At 44.2% G+C, this 24,419-nt stretch overlaps 1 protein-coding gene and 1 non-coding gene across 2 annotated transcripts in view; both read right to left on the bottom strand.

Moving 5' to 3' along the window:
- Positions 1 to 14,653, bottom strand: part of TOP1 (DNA topoisomerase I) — a 94,002-nt gene extending 79,349 nt beyond the window's left edge. Inside the window, exons 1-2 of the mRNA XM_055265882.2 lie at positions 14,269 to 14,653; positions 13,913 to 13,937 (exon numbers count right to left, since the gene is read on the bottom strand). Of these exons, the coding sequence (XP_055121857.1) occupies positions 13,913 to 13,937; positions 14,269 to 14,301 (58 nt within the window). The 5' untranslated portion in view covers positions 14,302 to 14,653. The remainder of the gene's footprint in view (positions 1 to 13,912; positions 13,938 to 14,268) is intronic.
- Positions 14,654 to 18,876: 4,223 nt separating this feature from the next.
- LOC129474966 (U2 spliceosomal RNA) lies at positions 18,877 to 19,066 on the bottom strand. The gene has a single exon (XR_008654708.1). It is a non-coding gene; the product is annotated as a U2 spliceosomal RNA (small nuclear RNA).
- Between the last annotated feature and the right edge of the window lie 5,353 nt (positions 19,067 to 24,419).

Here is a 24,419-nt window from a genome sequence, read left to right on the forward strand (position 1 = left end):
TAGGCAACATGCTAGAAACTTACAATTTCAAATGAAGTTGTGGGATAAAACCAACCATTTTAAAGGCTACTAATCCATAAAGATGCATATAAATATAAGTTCATCTGTTTTGTCAACTACACAATAGACATAACCTACCTCATAGGGTTGCTGAGATAAAATGAGAACTTAACTTCATCCAAAGGACCTGAAATTTTCACCTGTTTAGCTCTAAGGGGTCAAATAAAACAGACAACTGCCTGAACTTCCAACTGCTCTGGTAAACACAATTTTACTTACCAGTTGTAAGTCCTCTTAGGACTTACAATGTCAGTCAGGATAAAACAATGTAGACACACTGAAGGAAGGCTGTTATTCAAACTCATAACATCAAATTCACATGTGTCTTTGGATTTTTAAATTCCAAGAGCCCCAATCACTCATATTCCAAGCAGAATCTAAACCACAATCTCTTGGGTCTTACCTAAATTTTATCTAGAGCTGTGCTGTCCAATATGGTAGCCACTAGCCACATGTGGCTAGTTTATATTTAAATAGCCACATGTGGCTAGTTTATATTTAAATAGCCACATGTGGCTAGTTTATATTTAAATTAAAACAAAATAAAATAAAATAACTAAGTTCTTTGGTCCCACTTGCCACATATTTCAAGGGGGCTCAAAAGCCTCATATGGGCCAGGTGCAGTGGCTCGTGCTTGTAATCCCAGCACTTTGGGAGGCTGAGGCAGGTGGATCACTAGAGGCCAGGAGATTGACACAAACCTGCTCAACATGGCAAAACCCCGTCTCTACTAAATACAAAAAAACTGGCTGAGTGTGGTGGCCCACACCTGTAATCTCAGCTATCAGGAGGCTGAGGGTCAATCACTTGAGCCTGGAAGGCAGAGGTTGCAGTAAGCTGAGATCGCGCCACTGCACTCCAGCCTGAATGACAGAGCAAGACTCTTGTCTCTCTCTCTCTCTCTCACACACACACACACACCCCTCATACGGCTAATAGCTACCATACTGGACAGCACAAATATAGGACATTTCCATCATGACAAAAGCTCTATTGGATGAAATTATCCAGGACAATACTCTGCTTTCTAGCACTCTCCACTCTACCAGTTGCAGCCCAGTCAAGGACTTTTCCCTACATGGCACTGTACTATTCTGTATGGTTCCCAGGCCTGGCTAAGCTGGCTATCTCAAAGCAGCCTGCTTCTTCTGCACAGAACCTCTGGAGAATCAGGCCCTCAATGAGCACCTGCCCAGAAAACATTTCAACTGAAGCGTAAGACAAAACTGAGATAGGGCAATTATTTTAAGCTTCAGGAGCAGGGCAAACAAATCAAATTTTTACTAACTACCTTTGTTCTCTTAATAGAAGACAACACTGGAATTTTTTTACTTATCTCCGAAAGTAATTAACTAGTACAAGACCCTTAAGATGGGCAATTGCATTTCTTTTTTTCTTTTTCTTTTTCTTTTTTTTGAGAAGGAGCTTTGCTCTTGTTGCCCTGCTGGAGTGCAATGGCATGATCTTGGCTCACCGCAACCTCCGCCTCCCGGGTTCAAGCGATTCTCCTGCCTCAGCCTCCCGAGTAGCTAGGATTACAGGTGTCTGCCACCACACCCGGCTAATTTTGTATTTTTAGTAGAGGTGGGGTTTCTCCATGTTGGTCAGGCTGGTCTCAAACTCCCGACCTCAGGTGATCTGCCTGCCTCAGCCTCCCAAAGTGTTGGGATTACAGGCGTGAGCCACCGCACCCGGCTGGGCACTTGCATTTCATATACTGCTCTATAACAAGTCACATTTTCACAAGGACATCCCTGCACTACAAATGCATCTTCTTTCCCAAGAGGCAGAACTTAAAAGGGAAAAAGGACTTGTCTAACCTGAAAATGTATCTTCTCAGGCCAGCTCAATTAGGGCAGGCCCATTCCTGTAGGCTTGTCCTCCTTTGCTTCCATTAAGGAACCCTTAATGCCTGGGAAGAGTTAGAGTGACTACAAACCTCTGGCCTACGTGCGATCCACAGCTCAGCCTAAACTGTCTTTGTTTCCAATGGTCAGGGGCCTCCAAACACACTAAGACCACACCTTGTCTGGCCATAAAGATTTTAAGTGTGCTGATACATTGTTTCATGTATCCTATTACTAATTCAACCAAGGGACCTTCTTTGTCTAAACAATTCTTATTGACAGGGCTTGAAATGCACAGGCCATTCTCTGGGCCACTAGCTGTAGAAAGAATAAGACTGAACACACCTCTCCTACTGAGGTGGCATATATTCTTTAGAAATACAAGAAACCTTTCTGGTGTTAATCATATCACTGCTCCTTAAATTTTTTTATACTCCAGAAGATCCTCCCCCGATTATGAATTACTCCAACTTCACAACTGTAAAAAAGCACAAGTAATGAACCCCATCCATGGTTCCTTGTGAAAGAACAAGGAATACTGCTTAAGAGGTTGAATTACTACAAAACTGGTATCTTGCTCTATTCTATTGGCTCTGAAACTTCAGTGCACATCTGATCACCTGGTAGACACTCAATGAAAGCCAGAGAAAAGTGGTTACACTTCTGGCTTGGGGTTAGGTGGTAATGCAGGCAGACTTCCCTAGAAACGAAATGGAGTATCTGTGACTATGCCATCAATACTCAAACAGGCTCTGAGATGTTTAGAACTCTCAAGGAGTTCACAATACCTAGTGCCTTCCTAAAAATATGTAGTAAAATGGAGAAGTATTGGGTACACCTAGCTAAACCTTATCAAATTCTAAAGACTAAGAGGCAAGAGGCATTCATTCATTCCAGAGTATAAGAAATACTACTTAAACAGAACCTAAAATGGTCTTTTTTTTTTTTTTTTTTTTTTTTTGGAGACGATGCCTCACTGTCTCCCAGGCTGAAGTGCAGTGGTGCCATCTTGGCTCATTGCAACCTCTGCCTCCCAGGTTCAAGTGATTCTCCTGCTTCAGCCTCCTGAGTATCTAGGACTACAGGCATGCGCCACCACGGCCAGCTAATTTTTTGTATTTTTAGTAGAGATGAGGTTTTTTAAAAAAATCAAATTTCTGATAAATGTACTTGTTAGTGACTTCTCAGTGTTAGCTGCCTGGCCCTGGAGCACTTCTGATTTGGAAATCAAGTGTAACAAGCCAGTAGTTATAAAGACTAGCCAATTTGTGTTCATTCTCCTCCCTTTCCTTTCCTCTCCCGGTTAAGTGGAAGCATTAAAAATTAAGAAATAGATCCTGAGTCACAATCAATTCCTAAGAAGCTATTGTTTCTTCATTTCTGGTATTAAATAGTAAGAACTACTTACATTGCATCCATTCCTGCAAAAATGCACTGACTGTACAATTAAGGCACAGTAAGCCTAACATTTTGTCCCGATCACTTTTCTAGTATTCAAACCACTGTAAGTAATACCACTATGTACTCTGCATCTTTCTCTGAAGAGCTTTAACAGCTTTTATGTATTACCCATATCAAGATACTTCATGGATTAGAAAGGGGCAGTAATTTTTAAATAGTTTCATAAAATTAGTTTCCCAGGACTTTAAGTAGAGTTTATTCTTTAAGATTTTAGTTCTTCAAATACGTGAAGATGGTGATTTTAAATTCTTTATTTCAATCAATTCAGTTCAAGGATTTAAATTATTTCAAATACTTGAATTAGCTATTGTCACATGATTTCTCACATAGAATGTGAACATCTCTAGCCATTCTGACAACCTATCTGCTCAGGAAATGCGAAAACTATTTTTCTTTTTTTGAGATGGAGTCTCGCTCTGTCGCCCAGGCTGCAGTGCAGTGGCGCAATCTCGGCTCACTGAAAGTTCCACCTCCCGGGTTCACGCCATTCTCCTGCCTCAGCCTCCCAAGTAGCTGGGACTACAGGCACCTGCCACCACACCCGGCTAATTTTTTGTATTTTTAGTAGAGACAGGGTTTCGCTGTGTTAGCCAGGATGGTCTCAATCTCCTGACCTTGTGATCCGTCCACCTCGGCCTCCTAAAATGCTGGAATTACAGGCATGAGCCACCACCGCACCCAGCCGAAAACTATTTTTCTAAAATTCATGCAACATGGGTGTCTGATACAAAAAGATAATGGGAAATAAATACACAGAACTTAATCTTTTTGCCTATTTCAGGCAAAAAAGTTTAATGGGTATATAGGTATACTAAAAAAAAAAACATTTTTTGTAACATTTTAGGAAATAAGAGTTTGGAAATCTTTGGAAATCCAAGGTCCTAGGTCTCCAATTTCTTTAAGGGGGGAAAAACTCATGATTAGGACTAAATGGAGACATCATCACTCTCTTGCACTGATAGTGAAATATTAACTGCCAGAAAGTACCTCCAGTCCCCATTCATGTTGTACGACAGCAGCCTTTGTAGTGAGGCCTAATGAAAAATCTCAACAGAGGAAGTGACTGTATATACCTACAACGTACTAATTTCAAAGTTCATCCTGATAGGCATGTGGGTTTGTCTTGTTCATCTGTGTCTAGTTACAATATTCACTTTCTGAATGTTTGTATGAATGAATATGGCAACTTAAACTTTTCCATTTACAATTAAACGTGAAAATTTTAGCTTCCTAAGTAGATTGCCAAATATTGCACCATCCCAAGTGTGAAGTGGGAAAGTTAATCACTGCCAAAGATGATGATGATAATTTTTTTTTTTTGAGACAGGGTCTCACTCTGTTGCCCAAGATGGGGTAGGTACAGTGGCATGCTCACGGCTCACTGCAACCTCCACCTCCCAGGGCTTAAGCAATCCTTCCACCTCAGCCTTCTAAGCAGCTGGAACTACAGGCGTGCACCAACACACCTGGCTAATTTTTGTATTTTTTTGTTGAGACAGGTTTTTCCCATGTTGCCCAGGCTGATCTTCAACTCCTGGGGTCAAGTGATCTGCCCATCTCGGCCTCCCAAAGTGCTGGGATTATAGGCATGAGCCTCCAGGTCTGCCCCAAAGATTTTTAATCCACAATTTAAGGTATGAGAAACAAACGAAGTGGTGTGTATGCAGCAAGTCTTGTCACTGGGCAACTGAAGTTGCTACAAAGTCAAAGCTAGTCAGTACCCTCCTGAGCCAGCCTTTCTATGACTTACAGCAATAGTATCATACTCAATACTCCCTAGTGACCCCTCCAGCTTGGTTAAAATTTCACAATAGATGTATGTCCAAATTTAAAGAAATTAAAGATATTCCCTTTGTACAAAAGACTAATAAAGCAATTTCTGAAAAAGTTTTTTTTTTTTTTTTTTAAGCACTGGCAAGGAACTAAAAATTCTATTCTAAGCTTCACCTTTCATAAAGTAATCCTCACATGCTCTTTAATCCTCAGTGTTGTAAGGTAAGTATTAAACCTACTTTATAGGTGAAGTACTAAGGCTCTGATATTAACTTGTTCAAAGACCTAGCCATTGAGCAGAAGCTCAAGAACTGGAATTTAAATTCCCTTTAAGTCTCTATTATGGGGTGTTGGGGATGTAGAGGGGGTGGGAGGGCAGGAGACTATTCGCATTCTGTATCAGAGGAAAATGAAAGAAAAAGAGACCAAAGCTTTGAAGACTTTTAAATCCAACCCTATTGTGGGCACATTCCTTGTATACTGAGGGCAACAGAGCTACAGAGCATTAACAAATACTCATCTTCCCAGATTTTTTTCCCATATTTTATGAGCTATATTTTTCCTGATATGTTTATTTTTGAAGACTCTTTAAAATTAGGCCCTATTCCATAATTTCTATACAACAAAATTATGTCCTCCTGCCTACTTTTAATTGAATATAAGTCTGCGCCTGTTGTGATGCTTCTGTGATAATCCTTTTCTTGAATGGCGTAAGATCTCTACTAAGATCCATTTGGCTTAAATCTAATGAACACTAGTGAACACATCCTTAAATGACATTTCCTTTAAGTAACACTTCCAAAATAACAAATTCAAGGCAATTCAATATTCAGCATTAGCTACACTTATGAGCCATTACTGAAATTTCTGCTGACTTTATCAAATTTTTTCATGGAATCTCCCAAATGCCTACACTCACGCATAACTGTTAACATGGCATTTGGTACTAAATTCTCACACATAAGCTTTATTATATTATTTAAGGTATTATTATTCCCAAGAATTACTATTTCGAAGAAAACCAATGGTCACTTTAAGCAACTATTTGAATAAATGAAAAACTGAAGTAATTCTCAGGTGCTTTGAGACTTCTCTGTTTAATTTAAAAACGTTTTGGGGGAGAAGTAAAATAGCAGCCTTTGAAAAAATATGCTGACACAAGACATATTGAATTTTGTGGTTTTAAAAAAACAAATAATTAACTTGGCATTTTATTAAATGCATCGAAAAGGGTCAAGTTATTTTTAATAGAAAATCCATAATTCTATTAAATGGTTGAGAAATTAGTCACATCAGTAGACTTCTTTCATTTCTGAGCCCATCTTCTGTACTGCTAGAAGTTCTTTCGGCAATGATCACTTTGCTGTAAACACTCTTAGAAAAGTAGGAACTCGATATACAATTGGCTCCTTCTTAGCCCAAACCTAGATATGAAGACACCTTTTACTTTACAGTGTCCGCTTTGTAATTGGAAGAGATCAGTGTAGGCTCTGCTGATTCAATTAGGTAAAGACTCAACAACACTAGTTACATGTTACAATTCACTGTGTAAATGTCAAGAAGATTTAAAACTTTAACAGGGAATACCAATGAAAGACAGACTCCCCAACATCAATCACTATTTCAAACCTAACATTCAAAATAAAGATCCAGTTGAGAATAGAGGCTGTCTCACCAAAGTTTACATTTTACAATGAGGACAGAGAGGCACCTTCATATACTCATCTAATTCTCAATAGTTTGTGAAACATAAATATTATCCTTGCTTATGGATGAGAAAACAAGGTTCAGTGGCCAGGTCATGTTTCATAGGAAGAATAGGGACTTATCCAGATTTTTCGGAATCCTACACCAATTTTCTATTTTACCACAGCTGTCTCCTCACACCCCCACTCTTCCCCTAGACCTAACATTCCACATACAAAGGGTCCAAGCTATCTCTACCAGCAGATAATCAAGAGCAGGTTGTGACATCTGTACTAGAAGCTTATCAATTACAGCCTGAGTGGGGTTTCCAGAATCTGGACCAAGGCAGCATGTTATCAAAAAGGGGACATGAAAAGGCATAAAGGGTAAAAAGAAAAAAACGTTTCCTTTCCTGGTCTCTGGTTCTACCCACAAGCTTATGCAATCTATACTACCTTCATTCAATTCAGATTTAATGCACATAAAAATGTGGTACCTAATAAGTTTTCAAAATTAGTTCCCTTCATCCCACTTCTCCTCCTGCTGCTTGGCAAGAGCTCACACAGTCAACTACAAGGAAACAAAGGGGCTACCTTACTGGAGTCAGGTTAAATAAAAGGTCTTAGCCAATGAGATCCACAAATGACAATGATCCTGAAACCTCCTAGATTAGTCTCCTGCACAATCAGTAATATACCTACAAAGCTTTATAAATCCGGGCATTCATACATATATGATAGCAAGATTAACATTTGGACTTCTACTAAGGGGCAAAAGGGTGTATTATTCTGGTGGAGGACTAACCTTCAACAAAGAACTTTTTTTCTGTAAACTCCAACAGCCAAGAAAAGCCCTAGGCATCTATCTTTGCTAGGGTATGCTAAGAAAAACAATATAAAGAATACTGGGACCACAAGCTGGCTGGGTCGGTTTCGTTCTTAAAATATAGGAAAACGTCAGAATACCCAGGGATCTGTTAAATATTTTTCCCAATATCATCATTTACAACAACAAATACAGGAGATCTGAAGTCCCTAAAAATGCTGATTGCTTTAACATCTTTTGTTGGAGCTTACCTAGGTGTTTCTTAGGAATGCTAATGAACTGTGTTCTTTAGGTTCCTTGAATCCACAGAAACAAAAATGTTAATTTCAAAGGCTCAGAGGGGAATTAATGGCCTGGTAGAGATGCCTCCCCACCCCAAATCTGATGGGAAGGGTAGAAGGGAGATGGTAAATTAAAACATTTATTACACATTTCAGAAAAATTTAGCAGACAAGTAAGTGAGTGAAACTAGAAGCTTAAGACAACAAATGAAAAATGAATACCTACCAAAAAGAAATTAAGGGTCGGGCACAGTGGCTCACGCCTGTGATCCCAGCACTTTGAGAGACTGAGGCGGGCAGGCTGCTTGAGCCCAGGGGTTCAAGGCCAGCCTGGGCAACATGGCGAGAAACCTCGTCTCTACAAAAAATGCAAAAATTAGCCCGGCGTGGTGGCGTGCACCTGTAGTTCCAGCTACTTGGGAGGGTGAGGTAAGAGGATTGCTTGGGCCCAGGAGGCAGAGGTTGCAGTGAGCTGAGATCACACTACTGCGCTCCAGCGTGGACAACAAACAGAATCCCTGTCTGCCCCCCACGCTGCCCAAAACAAAAAAAGAAAAGGAAAGAAGTTAAAATTAAAAGTTGCCTACCTCCCTTGGAATTTCTTTCTTTACTAAACATTAAGAGACATAAATGACACACATAAAGACAGTTAATACAAACTTTGATACAGATAGCCAAAGTTGATATTACAATCTATGTACTCCAGAGATATGCATGAGATACCAGTAACATCACTTCTCTCCCAGTTTGAAAAATATCTAGGCTCTTTCCTATACACACAGAAAATGTTCAACACTATTTACTATTAAACCATTTCAGCAAACTATCAGCCATTTCTTATAATGCCACCAAAATACCATTAATATCTAACAGACATTCCCCTACAAGCTTCCCCGCAACCCCCAATCAAACTTTGTCCACCCTGTCCTCATTTACATCCCTCTCCACCCTTCCCAGGCCCTATGCTATCAACACAACACATACTGTCCACATCTAGACAGGCAGGTGGCAGGGAGGGTGGGGGTTGGCAAAATGCTAATTATTCCATCCGTGGCCTCAATTTTAGATTTTCTACTGCAACTATTGGCCTGGAGCCATAGGGATGGAAAGCTGCTGCTCAAACTTGAGATGTATGAGGCATGGAAATCGGGAGAAAAGACAGTTCCAAATATTACTACTCGAAGTTTAAACACAATCTGAAAGCTTCCTTTAAACACAATACCCATTCGCCTCTTAAGGACTAGTTTGGAAGTCTCTAAACTCTTTACCTTAAGAAATCCAAGTGTCAACTGTTTGCCTAAATGCCCTTATTATCCAAAGTTAATGGTTTCAAAATAATTAAGGGATAGTCAGATAATCTACATACAACACAGAAAATTCACTCAACTGACTCTCACCTTCACATCCAATATATTTTACTATTCTTTCAAGAGGGTTTTTTTTTTTTAAACCTCCAGGTCCAATGTCAAAATACTCATTTCAAACATTTCCACAGCTTCATTAAAACTAATTACATTTGAATTCATTTTCCCAAGTGAACCCAGTTTACTGGAGTTCAACAGTTTCACATGGGAAAGCTGCAATCCTTCACAAAACACACTTCTGAGGAAACAACTTTGGATTTGAAGAATATCAGTTTTACTTTGCACTAAAAAGATGGCAAAAGGCAAAAATTGATAATGATGTGTCATGTAAATATGCATTCATGTCCAACTAATATGAAACAACATGGTTTTAGTATAATCTGAAATCTTCTAAAATGATATGCATTCAGAAAGCACAACAGAATCATTTTCCATACCACTAGCAGCAGGGGACAACGGTTACTATATAATTAATATACAACACAGCTGTATATTAGAAGGCAAACATTTTTTTGCACCTCCCCACCCCTCACCTGCACTGAAAACAAGCAAAACAAAAAAAACCTCATGGCCCAATTTTGGAATATAAACTTTAAGACACGTTATTTAATAATCTGAACAAACTAATGAATGTCTTTCCAACTCTCTCAATTCCCCATCCTTATGCTGACAGCAAGGGGAAAAAGTCAGACTCAATTCCTTTTTTTTTTTTTTTTTTTTGCTGCTATTGGTTAAAATGAGATTTGCGGACTGACCTTGGTTTCCTATTTTCCATTTTACTCTATCTACTGAACCAAAGAAAAGCAGGAGTTGGTGACTGTTACTGCTAGCTATATTACTTAGTTTACACCTTTCAAGCCACAACGTATTTCTGATTCTTTTAGTGATGCCTGGATTTTCTTGTTTTTACTAGAAACATCCAATCCGAGCCTAAAATTTGTTTGTGAGATCTGATATGCTGGTAAACTAAAAAAACACGTGTTGACAAGCAACTTTGTTTTATGTCAAAGCGTAGTATAAAAATCCTAGCGGCTAATTCTAAAAAGGTGCCTCAAGAGTCCAGTTGCAATGTAAGCAAAGACAACCACCCTGGAGCATAATGCTTAAGTATTTCCTGATTGAGTCCGAGGATGCTGCAGATTTCATTTCGCGGTACCATCACTTTTCAGTTTTAAAAAATGTAGTGGCAATTTTCAGATAGTCACATCATCAGCTATCTGAAATCCCCCCACTGCAATCAGCTATGCTACCGCCCATCCCAACCCATACCAAACAGCACAGAAGTACAACTATTAGCATCAGAAACAATTCATATTTAATTACCTTCATCCAATTTGATTCCATTAAGCCAACCAGAATCAGCACAAGATGATGTCAAACCATGATCCCATGTATCACTTCTTAGAATAAAGACTGATGGAGCCAAGTATTGTGCTTTGCTAAGGGGGTCAAATCGGGAAGAACTCCCTATCTCCATAGCAGACAGGCAAAAACTTCAAGACCTCTGAAACAGCAGAAGAGTCGCTAACACTTTAACCTGGTATTACCATTATCAATCCTACAGATAGCTACGCAGCCTGTACTGTACTGTAATAATGACTCAGCCACACTACAGTTAGTTCTACCAATACTTAGGAAGTCTTTTCACTTAGACTTAGATATGGTTTCTGCTCCAAATTCCTAACTCACTGTCAACATTTTAAATATAAATAACGGAGTCTCCCAGCAGTTGAGTATGCGCCAGAATGTTCTAAATTACATACAAACAGCGACAATTTTAAATATTGTGAAGAATGAGCTCCAAAGTGGGGGAGTGGGGGGGAAATCTTTTATATCTTAGGGAATGAGGGCAAGCAAAATGAGAGATGTTTGATTTTAATATATGAACTTGTACAGTTAATCTGTAAGATGGGTTAGGCCCTCTTAAAATCATGCTTAAGCAATCTCCTCCTAATACAAAGTTCAATAATGACATGTCTGGGCATAATTAAACATTGATTTCTACTTTTTTTAAAGTGTCTTTCATAGTTACATAAATCAATCACTGGTTAACAATGTATTACTTGAGACAGCAAGCATAGTTACTAACACCACATCTTCCAGACAATATTCACAAAGAATAATTACACCAATGTCAGACCTTTATGGTGGCAGGGAGACAGTCAAAGCGCTTTTTCTCTTCAAAAAGCATGTTTAGATAAAAAGCAAATGACAAATTATCAAATCCTTCCTTCCCTCTCTCCTTTTTCAGCTCTGTAAGAAAATAGAGATTTGTGGCTTTTGATTTTTCATGCTAGTATCATATAGTATCACTCTAGCATAGTGGCTCAGCTCATGGGATTTACACTGGCCAACTCACGGCCCTTGGGCAAGCTAGTAAATACACTGAAGCCTCAGTTTCCTCATCTACAGAACAGAAATAACAGGACCTAACTCACAAGGATCCTTCCAAGGATTACATTTAATTAGATGATCCATGGAAAGAGCTGAGATTCATGCCTAGCAGTAAGTATTCAATAAATATTAGCTATTATTGCTATTAAATGTGAGCCAACACATTCTAAAAGTCAACATAGGCAGATTACTTCAGCCTCTATAAAAATGTCAGTAAAGATCAATAACCTAGCCAGCTCACAATCATTCACGTGACTTAGGTGAGAACCATGTGAGTGAACTTTCTCACAAGAAAGGGCTAAACTTTGTTTCATTACTTACATTACCTACTCAGCCCAGCCTGACAGCCAAAAGAACACATTCTATATTAAGATCCCACCTTCCTCTAGCAAGGTCAAAAGGACTTCTTACATCCTCACCTGCACATCCTTTCTTTGCCCCTGTATCCCAAAGAAACATGTCTATACTGTGGTTTTCTAAACTGCAGGCCTCACCTCCTCCCTCTTTTAAAATCGTGATAGGTTGGTTAAATGTACTTAAGAAACACTCCAACCCCTGACAATTCTCTGTCTTCCACAACCCCCAGCTCATAAGTCACCTCCCCTGAGAAAGTTCCCCACCCTCAGACAAAATTAAGTCCCCTATACTCCAAAGCATTTTGGGTACACATATGCCTCAGCAGTTACCTTATAATTATGTCTCCCCCAATAGACTGAATTGAGAGCAAGGGAGTATTATGGTTACAGGATCAGCTCTAGCACCAAGCACAGTGGTTGGCACATATCTGGTGCTCAAGAAATGCCATACTTTAAACCAGATTCTCTCCTGGCTGAGTACCATCTCCTGCTGGATGCCCCACTTCAAACTCTGAACATAAGGTTGCTCTCAGTAGAGCAGGCTAACAAGATGGACTGCTGATTACAACATTAGAAAACCTACTCATCAGCTTCTCCCATTGGAGAGGTTCCCGGAACCCAAACTCAACTGAGCAGGATTATGTACCATCAAAATCAGTGGGAATTCCCAGCACACTACAGAAGGTACCTTCTCCTTCAACAGGGTTGTTCGAAAGCCTGCAAAGATGAGCTTTTTATTGGAGGAATCTTCCCTGGGTAACTGAAGTGGAAATACACTAAAAATAAATGCCTTGATTTGGCTGAAAAGGGTTCAAAAACATAAAGAATTGAAAAAAAAAAAAAAAAAGCTAGTTCTTGATTCCTGAAGAACAGTGGCTCGTGAAAAAGAATGAACAGGAAGCAGGGGTGGGTGCTGGACACTCTTTGCTTCAATACATAAAACCTTTTTTTCCTCCCTACAACCCAAACGAAAAGGCCAACACACCAAGTCCACAAGAGATGCTCAACAATCTTTCCTTCCAACAAGTACACTAAACTGCGTTTCCAAAAAAACACTGCATTGGGAACCTCGGCCACAATGAAAAGTTCCAGTGACTAACATAATTTTTTAAAAATCCAACATTTACATTGGGTGACCCACAGAGAACTTGCAAACTTTCTTTAGGGAGGTACTGCTACCTTTGCAAAGAACGTTAACTTGGGAAAAACAACCTGGAAATATAAAGAACTGCACAAACGGTGGCTTTAGTTTTAGAGCCATAATTCCTATCATAAACAGCCTATCCAAAAAAAAATTAACAGTTGCTTAAGGAAATCTTTCATTCTGGAAGCAGAAAAGGAAACAAACATGAAGCATAAAGGGAATAACCCCCAAAATAAAGTTTAAAAAATAATAATTCAGTCCCCCAGCCTTCCCTCTCTGGTAAAGTATGTGATTTATACGGCTTTGCTCTGCAGAAAGCTCGTTCTGGGCAGCTCAAGGAAAGAGCCGAGGGAGGGAGAGAAAGACAGGCACAGAAAGGAGAGGAGAGAGAAAAAGAAAATGGCGCAGAGACTAAGTCCCGACCGTCGACAAGGCGACTTTCCCGGGAGGAATCCCGGCCCGGAAAGACCGCCCGAGGCCCGGTGGCGGACGACACGGGGTCTCCGTTGCCCCCTCTTGGGAGGGCCGGGATCTGGGGGAGCTGGGGTCCCCGGAAAGGGGGTCAAGAGGCGGCCCGATGGGAACAATGGGGCCGGTGAGCGAGGAGCCGGGACTTAGTCTCTGGGACGCCATGTCTGTCCTCTGCCCGGCACCGGCAGGGCGCGGGGGAGGCGGCCGGCGGCTGGGGGGCCCCGGGGTCGGGGCAGGGGGCACACTCACCATTCAATCGGAAATCCGCTTCGATCTGGAAAAAGAAAAGGGGAGAATATCAAACAACAGCCACTTTAACCCCTCCGGCGGCGAGCGCGCGCGGCCGGGGGCCTGGCCCACCCTGCACCCCCAGGGAGGACGGGGCCCGGGGGGTGGCCACGGAGGGCAGCCATCCCCCCCTCGAACTGTAACTTCGCGGCCCTCGCTCGAAGCCTAGCGAGCCGACCTACTCCGGCAGGCGGCCCCTCGCCGGGGGCTCCGGCCTGTCAAAGCGGCCGGGCCGGGGCTGAGTTCGGGGCCTGCGCCGGGGGTCACGGGACGGCCAGTCCGGGGTCCGGGGCCGCCAGGGTCAGGCCGGGCCGTACCTGGGAATCGTTGTGGAGGTGGTCCCCACTCATGTCGGCCCGGAGGGACGAGCGCGGCGGCAGGCGAGGCGGCGTGGGGGAGACGCAGACGGCGAACCAGCCTGTGCAGGCGGACGGGGACCCCGGAGGCTCGAAGAGGCGCAGGTAAGCGGCGGTGACTGTGGGCCCGAGACTCCAAAAACGGCTGAGGCTGCCACCACGGCGGCGACGCTGCCTGACTGCCGGGCGGGCGGCGAGAACAGACCCCAGCAGTTGTGTAACAGCCTAAGTTCGCATTTGGGATCACTGCGCCTGCGCGGCCGCTTTTAAACAACACGTCGGCGACGTCAGCGCTCGCGGAAAGAGGCAGAGGGTTGCGGCCCGCCCCCTCGCGGTTCGCCAGACGGACCTGCCTTTGCATCGCAAGCCCCGCCTCCGGGCCGTGCGCGCACCGCTGTGATTTGCATAAGGAGCCGACTCCTCCCACGGCGTCCCACCCCAAGCAGCCTCCCCTTCCTCTCCCGACGCCTTTTCTCGGAACCCCAACCCCTCTGCTAGGCAGTGCGCAGGCGCCACCCGGGCACCGCCTCCGGACCGGGGCTGGCCGCGCAGCCACGTGGTGGGCCTTTAAAGACCGCGGCGGGACCCAGGCAATCTTGGGCAGAGCTGGTATCTGGCGTCCGCATCTCCTTGGAGCGGCGAGTACCTTGGCAGCTGGGACCCCAGAGGTCTCCCCAGCGCCTCCTTTCTTGCTAAGCCGGCCCTGAGGCCGCCTAATGGGAGGAGTCCCCTCCCCAGCCTTTGTCCAGGCCCTCCAACTTCTGGAGTATTTCACGCCCACTTTTTAAAAATTGTTTTAATTTTTCAACCAACCAAGGATCCGGTTTAACCCCAGTTTTCCGCCGAGTACATGTAGCCCTGGGTCACCAAGGGTCTGATTTCTTTGGTTCATTCTACAAATACTTACTGAGCATCCGCTATGAGCCCAGGAATTGTGCTGAGGGGAGGGGGAATGCAAGAGACCAAAGGGAACTGAACCTGTCTCTATCCGCCGCTGTATCCCTGGCATGCTGGGAGGACGGGGCAAATGGGGAATAGAACTACCGTTTATAGAGCATCTATTCTGTGCCCAGCTCTGAATTCTCACAATAGCTCTGTGAGGTCGCCTGTATTACAAGTCAAACTGTCCTAAAGACAAGGGACCAACAGCCACCTACCTTGCATCTATAGTTGGATGCCTCTCAAGCTTCTCTGGGAATGAACTCAACTCCACTCAGCTAGAAAAAGCCCCATCCTGACACCTTCCTTTCCCTCATTTCCCCCTAGTCCCGCTGATTGCATCTCTTCACTCCATCTACTTCTTTCCGCTGCCCATAAGCCTTTGAAGTCTGCGTTCTCCTGCTTGGATTAATACAATGCGCTGGCTGGGGGTGGTGTCTCACACTTGTAATCTTAGCACTTTGGGAGGCTGAGGCTGGCAGATCACTTGAACCCAGGAGTTCACGACCAGCCTGGGCAACATGGCAAAACCCCGACTCTACAAAAAATACAAAAACTGGCGGGGTGTGGTGGCATGTGCCTGTAGTCCTGGCTACTCAGGAGGCTGAGGTGGGAGGATCACCTGAGCCTGACGAGGAGGTCGAGGCTGCACTGCACTCCAGCCTGGGCAACAGAGTGAGACCCGGTCTAAAAAAAACAAAAAACGAACCAACAAAAAAACACTGCACTCCAAAACACTACACTCCTAACAGGGATTGCTGCTTCCATTCTTGGCCCTCTCCTAAACTGCATTCCAACAATTGCCAAAGTGATCTTCTCAACATGCTAATCTAACCATTACTCCTTTGTGGATATTGCCACATCTATTACCACTTTCACTATTATTATTTCATATTTTAATTGATCTCCTTTTTATTTACCTTCATCCTAAGTGTTATCTGTGAAATAATATCTATGAAATCATTTGGAAGTAAGTATGAAAAATGTTCATCCAGTGGACCATCAGTATCTTTATCACATCTAATGGTAAACATTAGATGTGTTTACCACGTCTTGTGAATGCTTCAAGATCAACCTAAATATCGCTTTTTCAAAGTGACTCTTCGGCGCACTACTGACCCTGCTTCCACTGGCTGACCAAGGGTGCCTTATAGGCCAGGTGCGGTGGCTAACGCCTGTAATCACAAAGTGGCCTGTAACCACTTTGGGAGGTCAACGTGGGTGGATTACTTGAGGTCAGGAGTTCAACAACAGCCTGGCCAACATGGTGAAACCCTGTCTCTACTAAAAATACAAAAATTAGCAGAGTGTGGTGGTGCACACCTGTAATCCCAGCTACTCGGGAGGCTGATGCAGGAGAATCACTTGAACCTGGGAGGCAGAGGTTGCAGTAAGCCGAGACCGCACCACTGTACTCCAGCCTGGGCAACAGAGTGAGTGAGTCTCAAAAAATAAATAAACAAATAAAAATAAAAGGTGCCTTATAGTAGCTATCTCCTTTGTAACACTTATGACACTTGTTATCAAGTTACAATGGAGTAATTGGTTTCCTGTCTATTTCCCCTATAGAAAGCAAGGTCTGTGAGAGGGGGGAATCTTGTCCATCTTGCCTACCACTGAATTCCCAGCACCCAGCAACAGGCCCTCCTACAGAAGAGGTGCTCAAGAAATAAGCAAATCAAAGCAGGTTATCCTGCTTTGGTCAGGAGCACACGTTTGGAAGACAAATCAGCTTAGGTTTGAATTCTGCTCTGCTGTTTGCTACCTGTGTGATCTCAGGCAAGTTGTTTAACTTCTCTGAGTCCCTGTTTCCTCATCCACTCCATGGTGATCATTGTGGGTATGTAATGACTATCAAAAAATAATTGTCTGAGGGCAGGCACCTAGTAAGTGCTGAGTCTTGGATTCATACTCAGGTCGGCCTGACTCCAAAGCTCTACTCTTTCTCTGAAGCAAGCTGCCAGAGCCAGTTTTGCTTTGCTCTTGGTATCTCTTCTCATACTCTTCCCATCTCAGGATCAATCCCCGGCCAGAAGATGAGGCATCTGCTTGCTGCAGTGAGTGCAAGACAATTTGAGGACTGCCTTCAGGAATAACAGTGCATCCACACTACTCCACTCTCCCAACCCCCATTTCACAGGGAGAATCTGCATTTCTCCCAACCTCCGTTTCCTAGGGAGAACCTGCACTTGCTTTTTTTTTTTTTTTTTTTTGAGATGGAGTCTCTGTCACCCAGGCTGGAGTGCAGTGGCACCATCTGGGTTTACTGCAACCTCAGCCTCTTGGGTTCAAGCGATTATCCTGCCTCAGCCTCCTGGGTAGCTGGGATTACAGCCACGCATCACCACACCCAGCTAATTTTTGCAATTTTAGTAGAGATGAGGTTTCACTATGTTGGTCAGGCTGGTCTCGAACTCCTGACCTCGTGATCTGCCCACCTTCACCTCCCAAAGTGCTGGGATTACAGGCATGAGCCACCGTACCCGGCCTGCATTTGCTTTCCAGGTCCCTCCAAAGAAGACTAGGTAGGCATGAAAACAGCACAGACTTCACAATGGCAGACCGAGGACATCCCCGTGCACAGACATGGAAATATCCGAGCAGTCTTGTCACAGGCTGAACTTCTCTGCCAGCATGTGTGGCTGATAGTGCTCAGAGGTTGACTGACTTACTCTGTCTTACAGAGACCACTCCTGACTCCTAACACTTCAAACACATGTCCCCACCATATGGTACTTGAGGAGATTATTGATAGTGCATGGACAAGCATTTTAATTCTAATAGATATGTATTTCGATGTGTATGAGAAAAAATAACCATTGTTTTAAGGATATAACTGGGATGAGCCTTTTTTAAAAAGTGATTGATTTACATAAAAACATATAGGAATAGTGCACAGAGCAGACATATAAGACAAACTCCAGGAAGGTTATAGGCAAATAAATGAGGTTTGGGAAACACTGCTTTAAATCAAGACTGTTCACTCATGGATCATCCCCACCCTTATAAAAATAACTAGCAGGTGAAAACTGGTAGGGTAAGTCTGTCTCCAAAGTATGCATTGGGAACAGTGGACGGTTTATGGATAATCCACTAAAAGAAGAGCTCCACATACAAATACATACATTATTATATTTACAGTTAAACAGGTTTTTTCCCAGGTGCCTTCTCAGGGTCTTCCATATGTAAATACTTATGTGACTCTTGAAAAGAGGGACATGGTGTGCAGCATCTCCAAAATGTAGGCAAACCCGGCCAGGAGCGGTGGCTCATGCCTGTAGTGCCAGCACTTTGGGAGTCCGGGGTGGGGAGCGTGGGGGGGGGGTGGATCACCTGAGGTCAGGAGTTCGAGACCAGCCTGGCCAACGTGGTGAACCCTGTCTCTACTAAAAATACAAAAATTAGCTGGGCATGGTGGCACACACCTGTAATCCCAGCTACTTGGGAGGCTGAGGCAGGAGAATTGCTTGAATCCTGGAGGCAGAGGTTACAGTGAGCCGAGACGGCACCACTGCACTCCAGCCTGGGTGACAGAGGGAGACTCCATCTTGGAAAAAAAAAATGTAGGTAAATCCAAAAACACTTTTTTCCAGACTACCTCTTGAGACTTGGGCTTTTTGGGGGTGGTAGAGAGGGTGCACCGTTCCTGGAGGTACTGCAATCCAGGCCAATGTGTAGAGTGGACAGAGCAAGCTCCTATTCCATCTCCTTGCTCCAAAAATCTATTTATTATATTATCCTCAGATAGAGGATGTACCAGATATTAAACTGGTAAGAACAGATACTGCACATGATCTTAACCAGAAGGCCAAGAAGCAATGAGACTTGAGCTTTTTGAAATGACTGAACCTCGAGACTCTTGATCTAGGTTGTCACCCAGGATCTAGTTCTTATTCATTTGATTCCGACTCTCTTAGGCTAGTTATCAACCTGGCCCAACTCTTGTCTCCCAGAACTGAACACCTCTAGGGTTGTCTAAACAACTCCTGCTTTTCAGGGACCCATCCATCTGCACACTTTCCCCGGACTGCAAGATTATGGAGGAACAAGATACACAAATACACAGATGTGCTGCTACAGTTGTTTGGACCAGGATGGGCACTTGATCCAAGCTGAGCCACTCAGGTTAACTTCCTTAAGGCTCTAGAATTCGGAACAGAAGAGTGGTTCCATCTATCTTCTTGTGGATAGATCTGTAGTATGTAGATTAGGGAGCTGCTCCTGGCGATACTTGCTGTTGGAAGGGCCAGAGAAACCTGGAGGTGGGGGAGGATATAGGAGAAAGTGGGCGGAGGAAGAGAAGAGATAAGAGATAGAAGTCCCTGCCGCCAGATGGCTCACACCTGTACGCCTAACACTTTGGGAGCCTGAGGTGGCTGGATCATTTGAGCCTAGGAGTTTGAGGCCAGCCTGTGCAACATGGCAAAATCCTGTCTCTACAAACAAAAATTAGCTGGGCATAGTGGTTTGTGCCTATAGTCTCAGCTACTAGGGAGGCTGAGGTGAGGAACATCTGAGAGGCTGAGGTAGCAGTGAGCCAAGATCGTGCCACTGCACTCCAGCCTAGGTGACAGAGTGTCACCTTGTCTCAAAAGAGAGAGAGAGGATCCTGATGAATGAAGTTCAGGACCCTGGTTCCTACTTTCTCCTGAAGCCTTGTTGCATGGTTCCTGTTCTGGCACCTTTAAATTGATTCCCCCTTTTGCTTAATTGCTCTCTGATGGGTTGGTCCTAATCTCTACTTGATTCCTGGGCAATCACAAGGCCTCTGTTATCCTTTTGGCACCCCCTCTGGGGCTATCATGCTGTGGAACAGGATGCCCCTCCTGACGTTTTGACCCTTGGATGCTGGCACATTCTTGACTTTGCCAATTCTTTGACAGTGATGTCTTCTAGCAGCTCTCCCCTCCCATGCCTAAGAATCTGCTGCCCTTTCAAGATTCCGATACCCTTGGAAAAGAACCTGCTGGGTGCTCAAGAAAGGAGATTCAGGCTGGTGATCTCAGGAACAACCAGAAAAGCTCTTTGCCTCCTAGAATGAAACAGCTCAGCAACAGCTGAGAAGTGTGGAATAAAAAGGTCAGAATCAGGCCGGGCACAGTGGCTCATGCCTGCAATCCCAGCACTTTGGGAGGCCAAGGCAGGCGGATCACCTGAGGTCGGGAGTTCGAGACCAGCCTGACCAACATGGAGAAACCCCTCTCTACCAAAAACACAAAATTATCCAGGCGTGATGCTGCATGCCTGTAATCCCAGCTACTAGGGAGGCTGAGGCAGGAGAATCGCTTGAACCTGGGAGGTGGAGGTTGCAGTGAGCCGAGAGTGCACCTTGCACTCCAGTCTGGGCTACGAGAGGGAAACTCTGTCTCAAAAAAAAAAAGGTCAGAATCAATAAGAAAGCTGGCAACTCTTGAATTATGAAATGAGAGGCAGTCAAGCAACAAAGATGTAGGATCTTGGCCATGTGGCTTGGGGCAAGAAAAGTAGTCCACTTGTATCTCCATTGTCTTCCTGCCAGAATACATCCTTTCTGTGATGAGGACATTTATTCATTCAACCAGTATTCCCTGAGGAATGAAGACAAATAGGTACTACTTACCTATTTGAGGTTGGTAGGTCCTATACTAAGCCCTAGAGATATAGCTATTTATAAGACCTAATCCTCATTTTGGAAGAGTGCCTAGTCTGATAATGAGACAGATGTATTCCCCAACTATAACGCTAAGGTATAAGGAATAATAGGGAAGAGGAGGCCCTCTTGAGTGCTGTGGGAACTCTTGAGTAAAGGAGCACATCCAACTCACCAGTGGTGGTGGGGGCAATATTAGGAAAGGTTTCTAGTTGGACGCTATTCTTGAAAGATGAGGGGGTGCTAGCCCGTGGAAGAGAAGAAAAGATATTGCAAGAAGAGAGGCAATATATGCAGAGCCATAGCTTTGGTCAGGATGGAGCAGAGGGTAAAAGTGAAGATATAACCCATGTAGGCTGGGCAGGTGGGAGAGGCCCTCCCGGTGCCGGTGGAGATACTGCAAGGTGAACTACGACAGGGTTTTAAACAGGTATGAGAACAATCACAGGCAGCAGAGGGGGAACAGTTTGGTGGAATTGACACTGGAAATAAGCTGATTAGCTCGGAGGTCCAGGGAGACCATTGTGTTTCAGAAGCAGCCTTAATCATGGAAGGTCATTTGGAATACCTGAAGATAGAAAGTATCTGTACCTGTGACGGGCACAGAAGGATTTGACCTGTGTCAAGGGTATAGCCCAAAGAGAAGCTGTGAAGCAGCTCTCTCTGAATCCCCCTCTCTCAATGTGTGCTGCTGGGACATCCTGCGGCTGCCTGAGTCCAGCTGCCTCCAGCTAGAGAACCAGCAGGCAGTGGGAGGCATAGAGGCAGAGACCAGGCTCCAGGAAACACTGTAAGATTCTAGGAGTGAGAGAAGCTCCCAGATGCCTCAGCATGACTCCCCAAGAAAATGGAACAGAAGTAGCTGCTTCACTCAGTAACCAGCAGGTGATCCTTTAGCCAAAGTTGGGTTTTGAAAAGGCCTACTTCCCCATCCTCCCTCCCCACAAGCCCTCCGAGTCCTCAATCCCCTCCCTTCCACCTCCGCAGAGCCTAGTTCACTCGAGCATCTTCTCTCCCTCCTGCATAGCAACTTCTCCTCCTCCCAGTTTTCCTCCTTGACGCTGTTAAAATTCATGTCTCACGTTAATTGGTTGCTTACCACGTCTCTGCCCTGTGCTGAGTGCTTCACATACATTTTCACATAATCATTGCAATAACCATATGAAACGGGCTACTTGTTCCACCATTTTACAGACAAGGAAACTGAGACTTAGGAAAGTTAAGTAAGTTAACTTGCCCAAAGTCACACAGCTATTAAGTGGTGGGGCCATGATTTGAACTCAAGCAGTGTGTGTATGGAGCCCAGTCTTAGAACCCCTAACCTGCTTCCCAAGTTGTCCTTAGGTCACTGTTGCCCTCACCTGTGTTTGAAAGATTCAGAAAGGATAGTCTACACGTGCTGCCTTTTCTGCTTTATTTTTCATTCCTTAAACACTGTTGGTCTGGCTTCTATTCTAATCAGGGACTTCCTAGTTTCCAAATAGAGTAGCCTATTCTTCTCCACCTTCCTGCAGCACTCAATGAGGTGGATGAGCACATTCTTTGAGGTCCTTTGCATTTGGATCCAATGACCACTAATTCTCCCGGCTTTTTTCTTACCTCTCCAAATACCATTTCTCTCTCGCTCTTTTCTTTCAGCACAATTTAACAGATCCCCAAGATTATATGATCAAACTTGTCTTCTCTCTATATGCCCCCCTCTTGGTAGCCTTATTTTTATTTTGAGACGGAGTCTCACTCTGTTGCCCAGGCTGGAGTGCAGTGGTGTTGATCTCAGCTCAGTGCAACCTCACCTCCCAGGTTCAAGTAATTCTCCTGCCTCAGCCTCCCAAGTAGCTGGGATTGTAGGTGCCCACCACCACACCTGGCTAATTTTTGTACTTTTAGTAGAGACGAGATTTTACCATGTTGGCCAGGCTGGTCTCAAACTCCTGATCTCAAATGATCTGCCCACCTTGGCTTCCCAAAGTGCTGGGATTACAGGCGTGAGCCACTGTGCCCGGCCAGGTAGCTTCTTAAATGAATGTCTCCAGCCTTGACTTCTTTTTAGAACCATAGAAATATTTGCCCATATGCCTACTGCATGTGTCCACTTGATGACCCCCACAGCCCTTTGGTCCTGGGTTCAGCTTTTCTCCTGAAACTGCCCTTCCCTTCTATGGTCTCCGCTTAGCGAATAGCTCTATTCCTCCCAGTCACTCAGGCTCAGAACCTTGAAGCCTCTTGAGTTAACCCTTGATCCTGTCCTCCACATCCCACTGGTGGCTACTACCTATATGGAATCTGCCTAAGACTTTCTTTTGTAATTGTCCCTCCTTCCCCAGGTTCTCATTGCATCCTGACCCTTCTTTGGCTTCCCTGCATCACACACACACACACACACACACACACCCCCACAATCAACTATAAGCCAGGAACTGTGCTAGTATTAGGAATTCAGCCGTGAACTAGAAAGACAAGGCCCCTGCTCTCAAGGAGCTCAGGTCTGGTGGGTGAGACAGAGAAGGGAACAAGTAATTGTCACTTACTGTGATGAGTGCCTAGAGGATAAAGTACAGTGTGTTTGCAGTAGGAGCCCTTTAGAAGAACTGCCATCCAGACTTACAGAGTCAGGCACGGATTTCCAGTGGAAATGACACTTAAACTTAGGTCTCAAAATGGAAACAGAAGTCAGCCAGGTAAAGGTTGGGGAGAATAAAGAAGGCGAGTGAGGGAGACAAGCACTCAAGGCCAAGAGAACAGATGGGCAAAAATTTGGAAACTGGAAAGAGCAGGGTTTATGTGGGGAACTGCTGGTAATTCAGTACAGCTAAGGGGTAGAGGGTGAAGAGGAGTAGTGAGAGATGAGGCTGGAGGGGTAAGCAAGGCCCAATTCATGCAGGGTCTCTAAGGCATTTGCAGTTTATCTTCATAGCACTGGGGAGTCACTGTGAGTTGCTATGAGCAATGGAGGAACATAATATGTGTTTTCGAAAATATTACCTACAGGCCGGGCATGGTGGCTCATGCCTGTAATCCTAGCACCTTGGGAGGCCGAGGTGGGCAGATTGCCTGAGCTCAGGAGTTTGAAACCAGCCTGGGCAACATGGCGAAATCCCGTCTCTACTAAAAATACACACACACACACACACACACACACAAATTAGCTGGGTGTGGTGGCACACACCTATAATCACTTAAACCTGGGAGGGAGAGGTTGCAGTGAGCTGAGATTGCACCACTGCACTCCAGCCTGGGCGACAGAGCAAGACGCTGTCAAAAAAAAAAAAAAAGAAGAAGAAGAAAGAAAATGGATTTAAAGTATTCAAGACTTGAGGCTTGGCTAGGCATGGTGGCTCACACCTGTAATCTCAATGTTTTGGGAGACCAAGGTGGAAGGACTGCTCGAGCCCAGGAGTTCAAGACCAGCCTAGGCAAGGTAGCAAGACCTCATCTCTCCCCCCAAAGATGTTTTTCAAATTAGTCAGGCATGGGAGTATGCACATGTAGTCCTAGCTAGGCAGGAGACTGAAGTGCGGGGATTACCTGAGCCCAGGAGTTTGAA

The sequence above is a fragment of the Symphalangus syndactylus genome, chromosome 24 (assembly GCF_028878055.3).
Source record: "Symphalangus syndactylus isolate Jambi chromosome 24, NHGRI_mSymSyn1-v2.1_pri, whole genome shotgun sequence".
NCBI lineage: Eukaryota > Metazoa > Chordata > Mammalia > Primates > Hylobatidae > Symphalangus > Symphalangus syndactylus.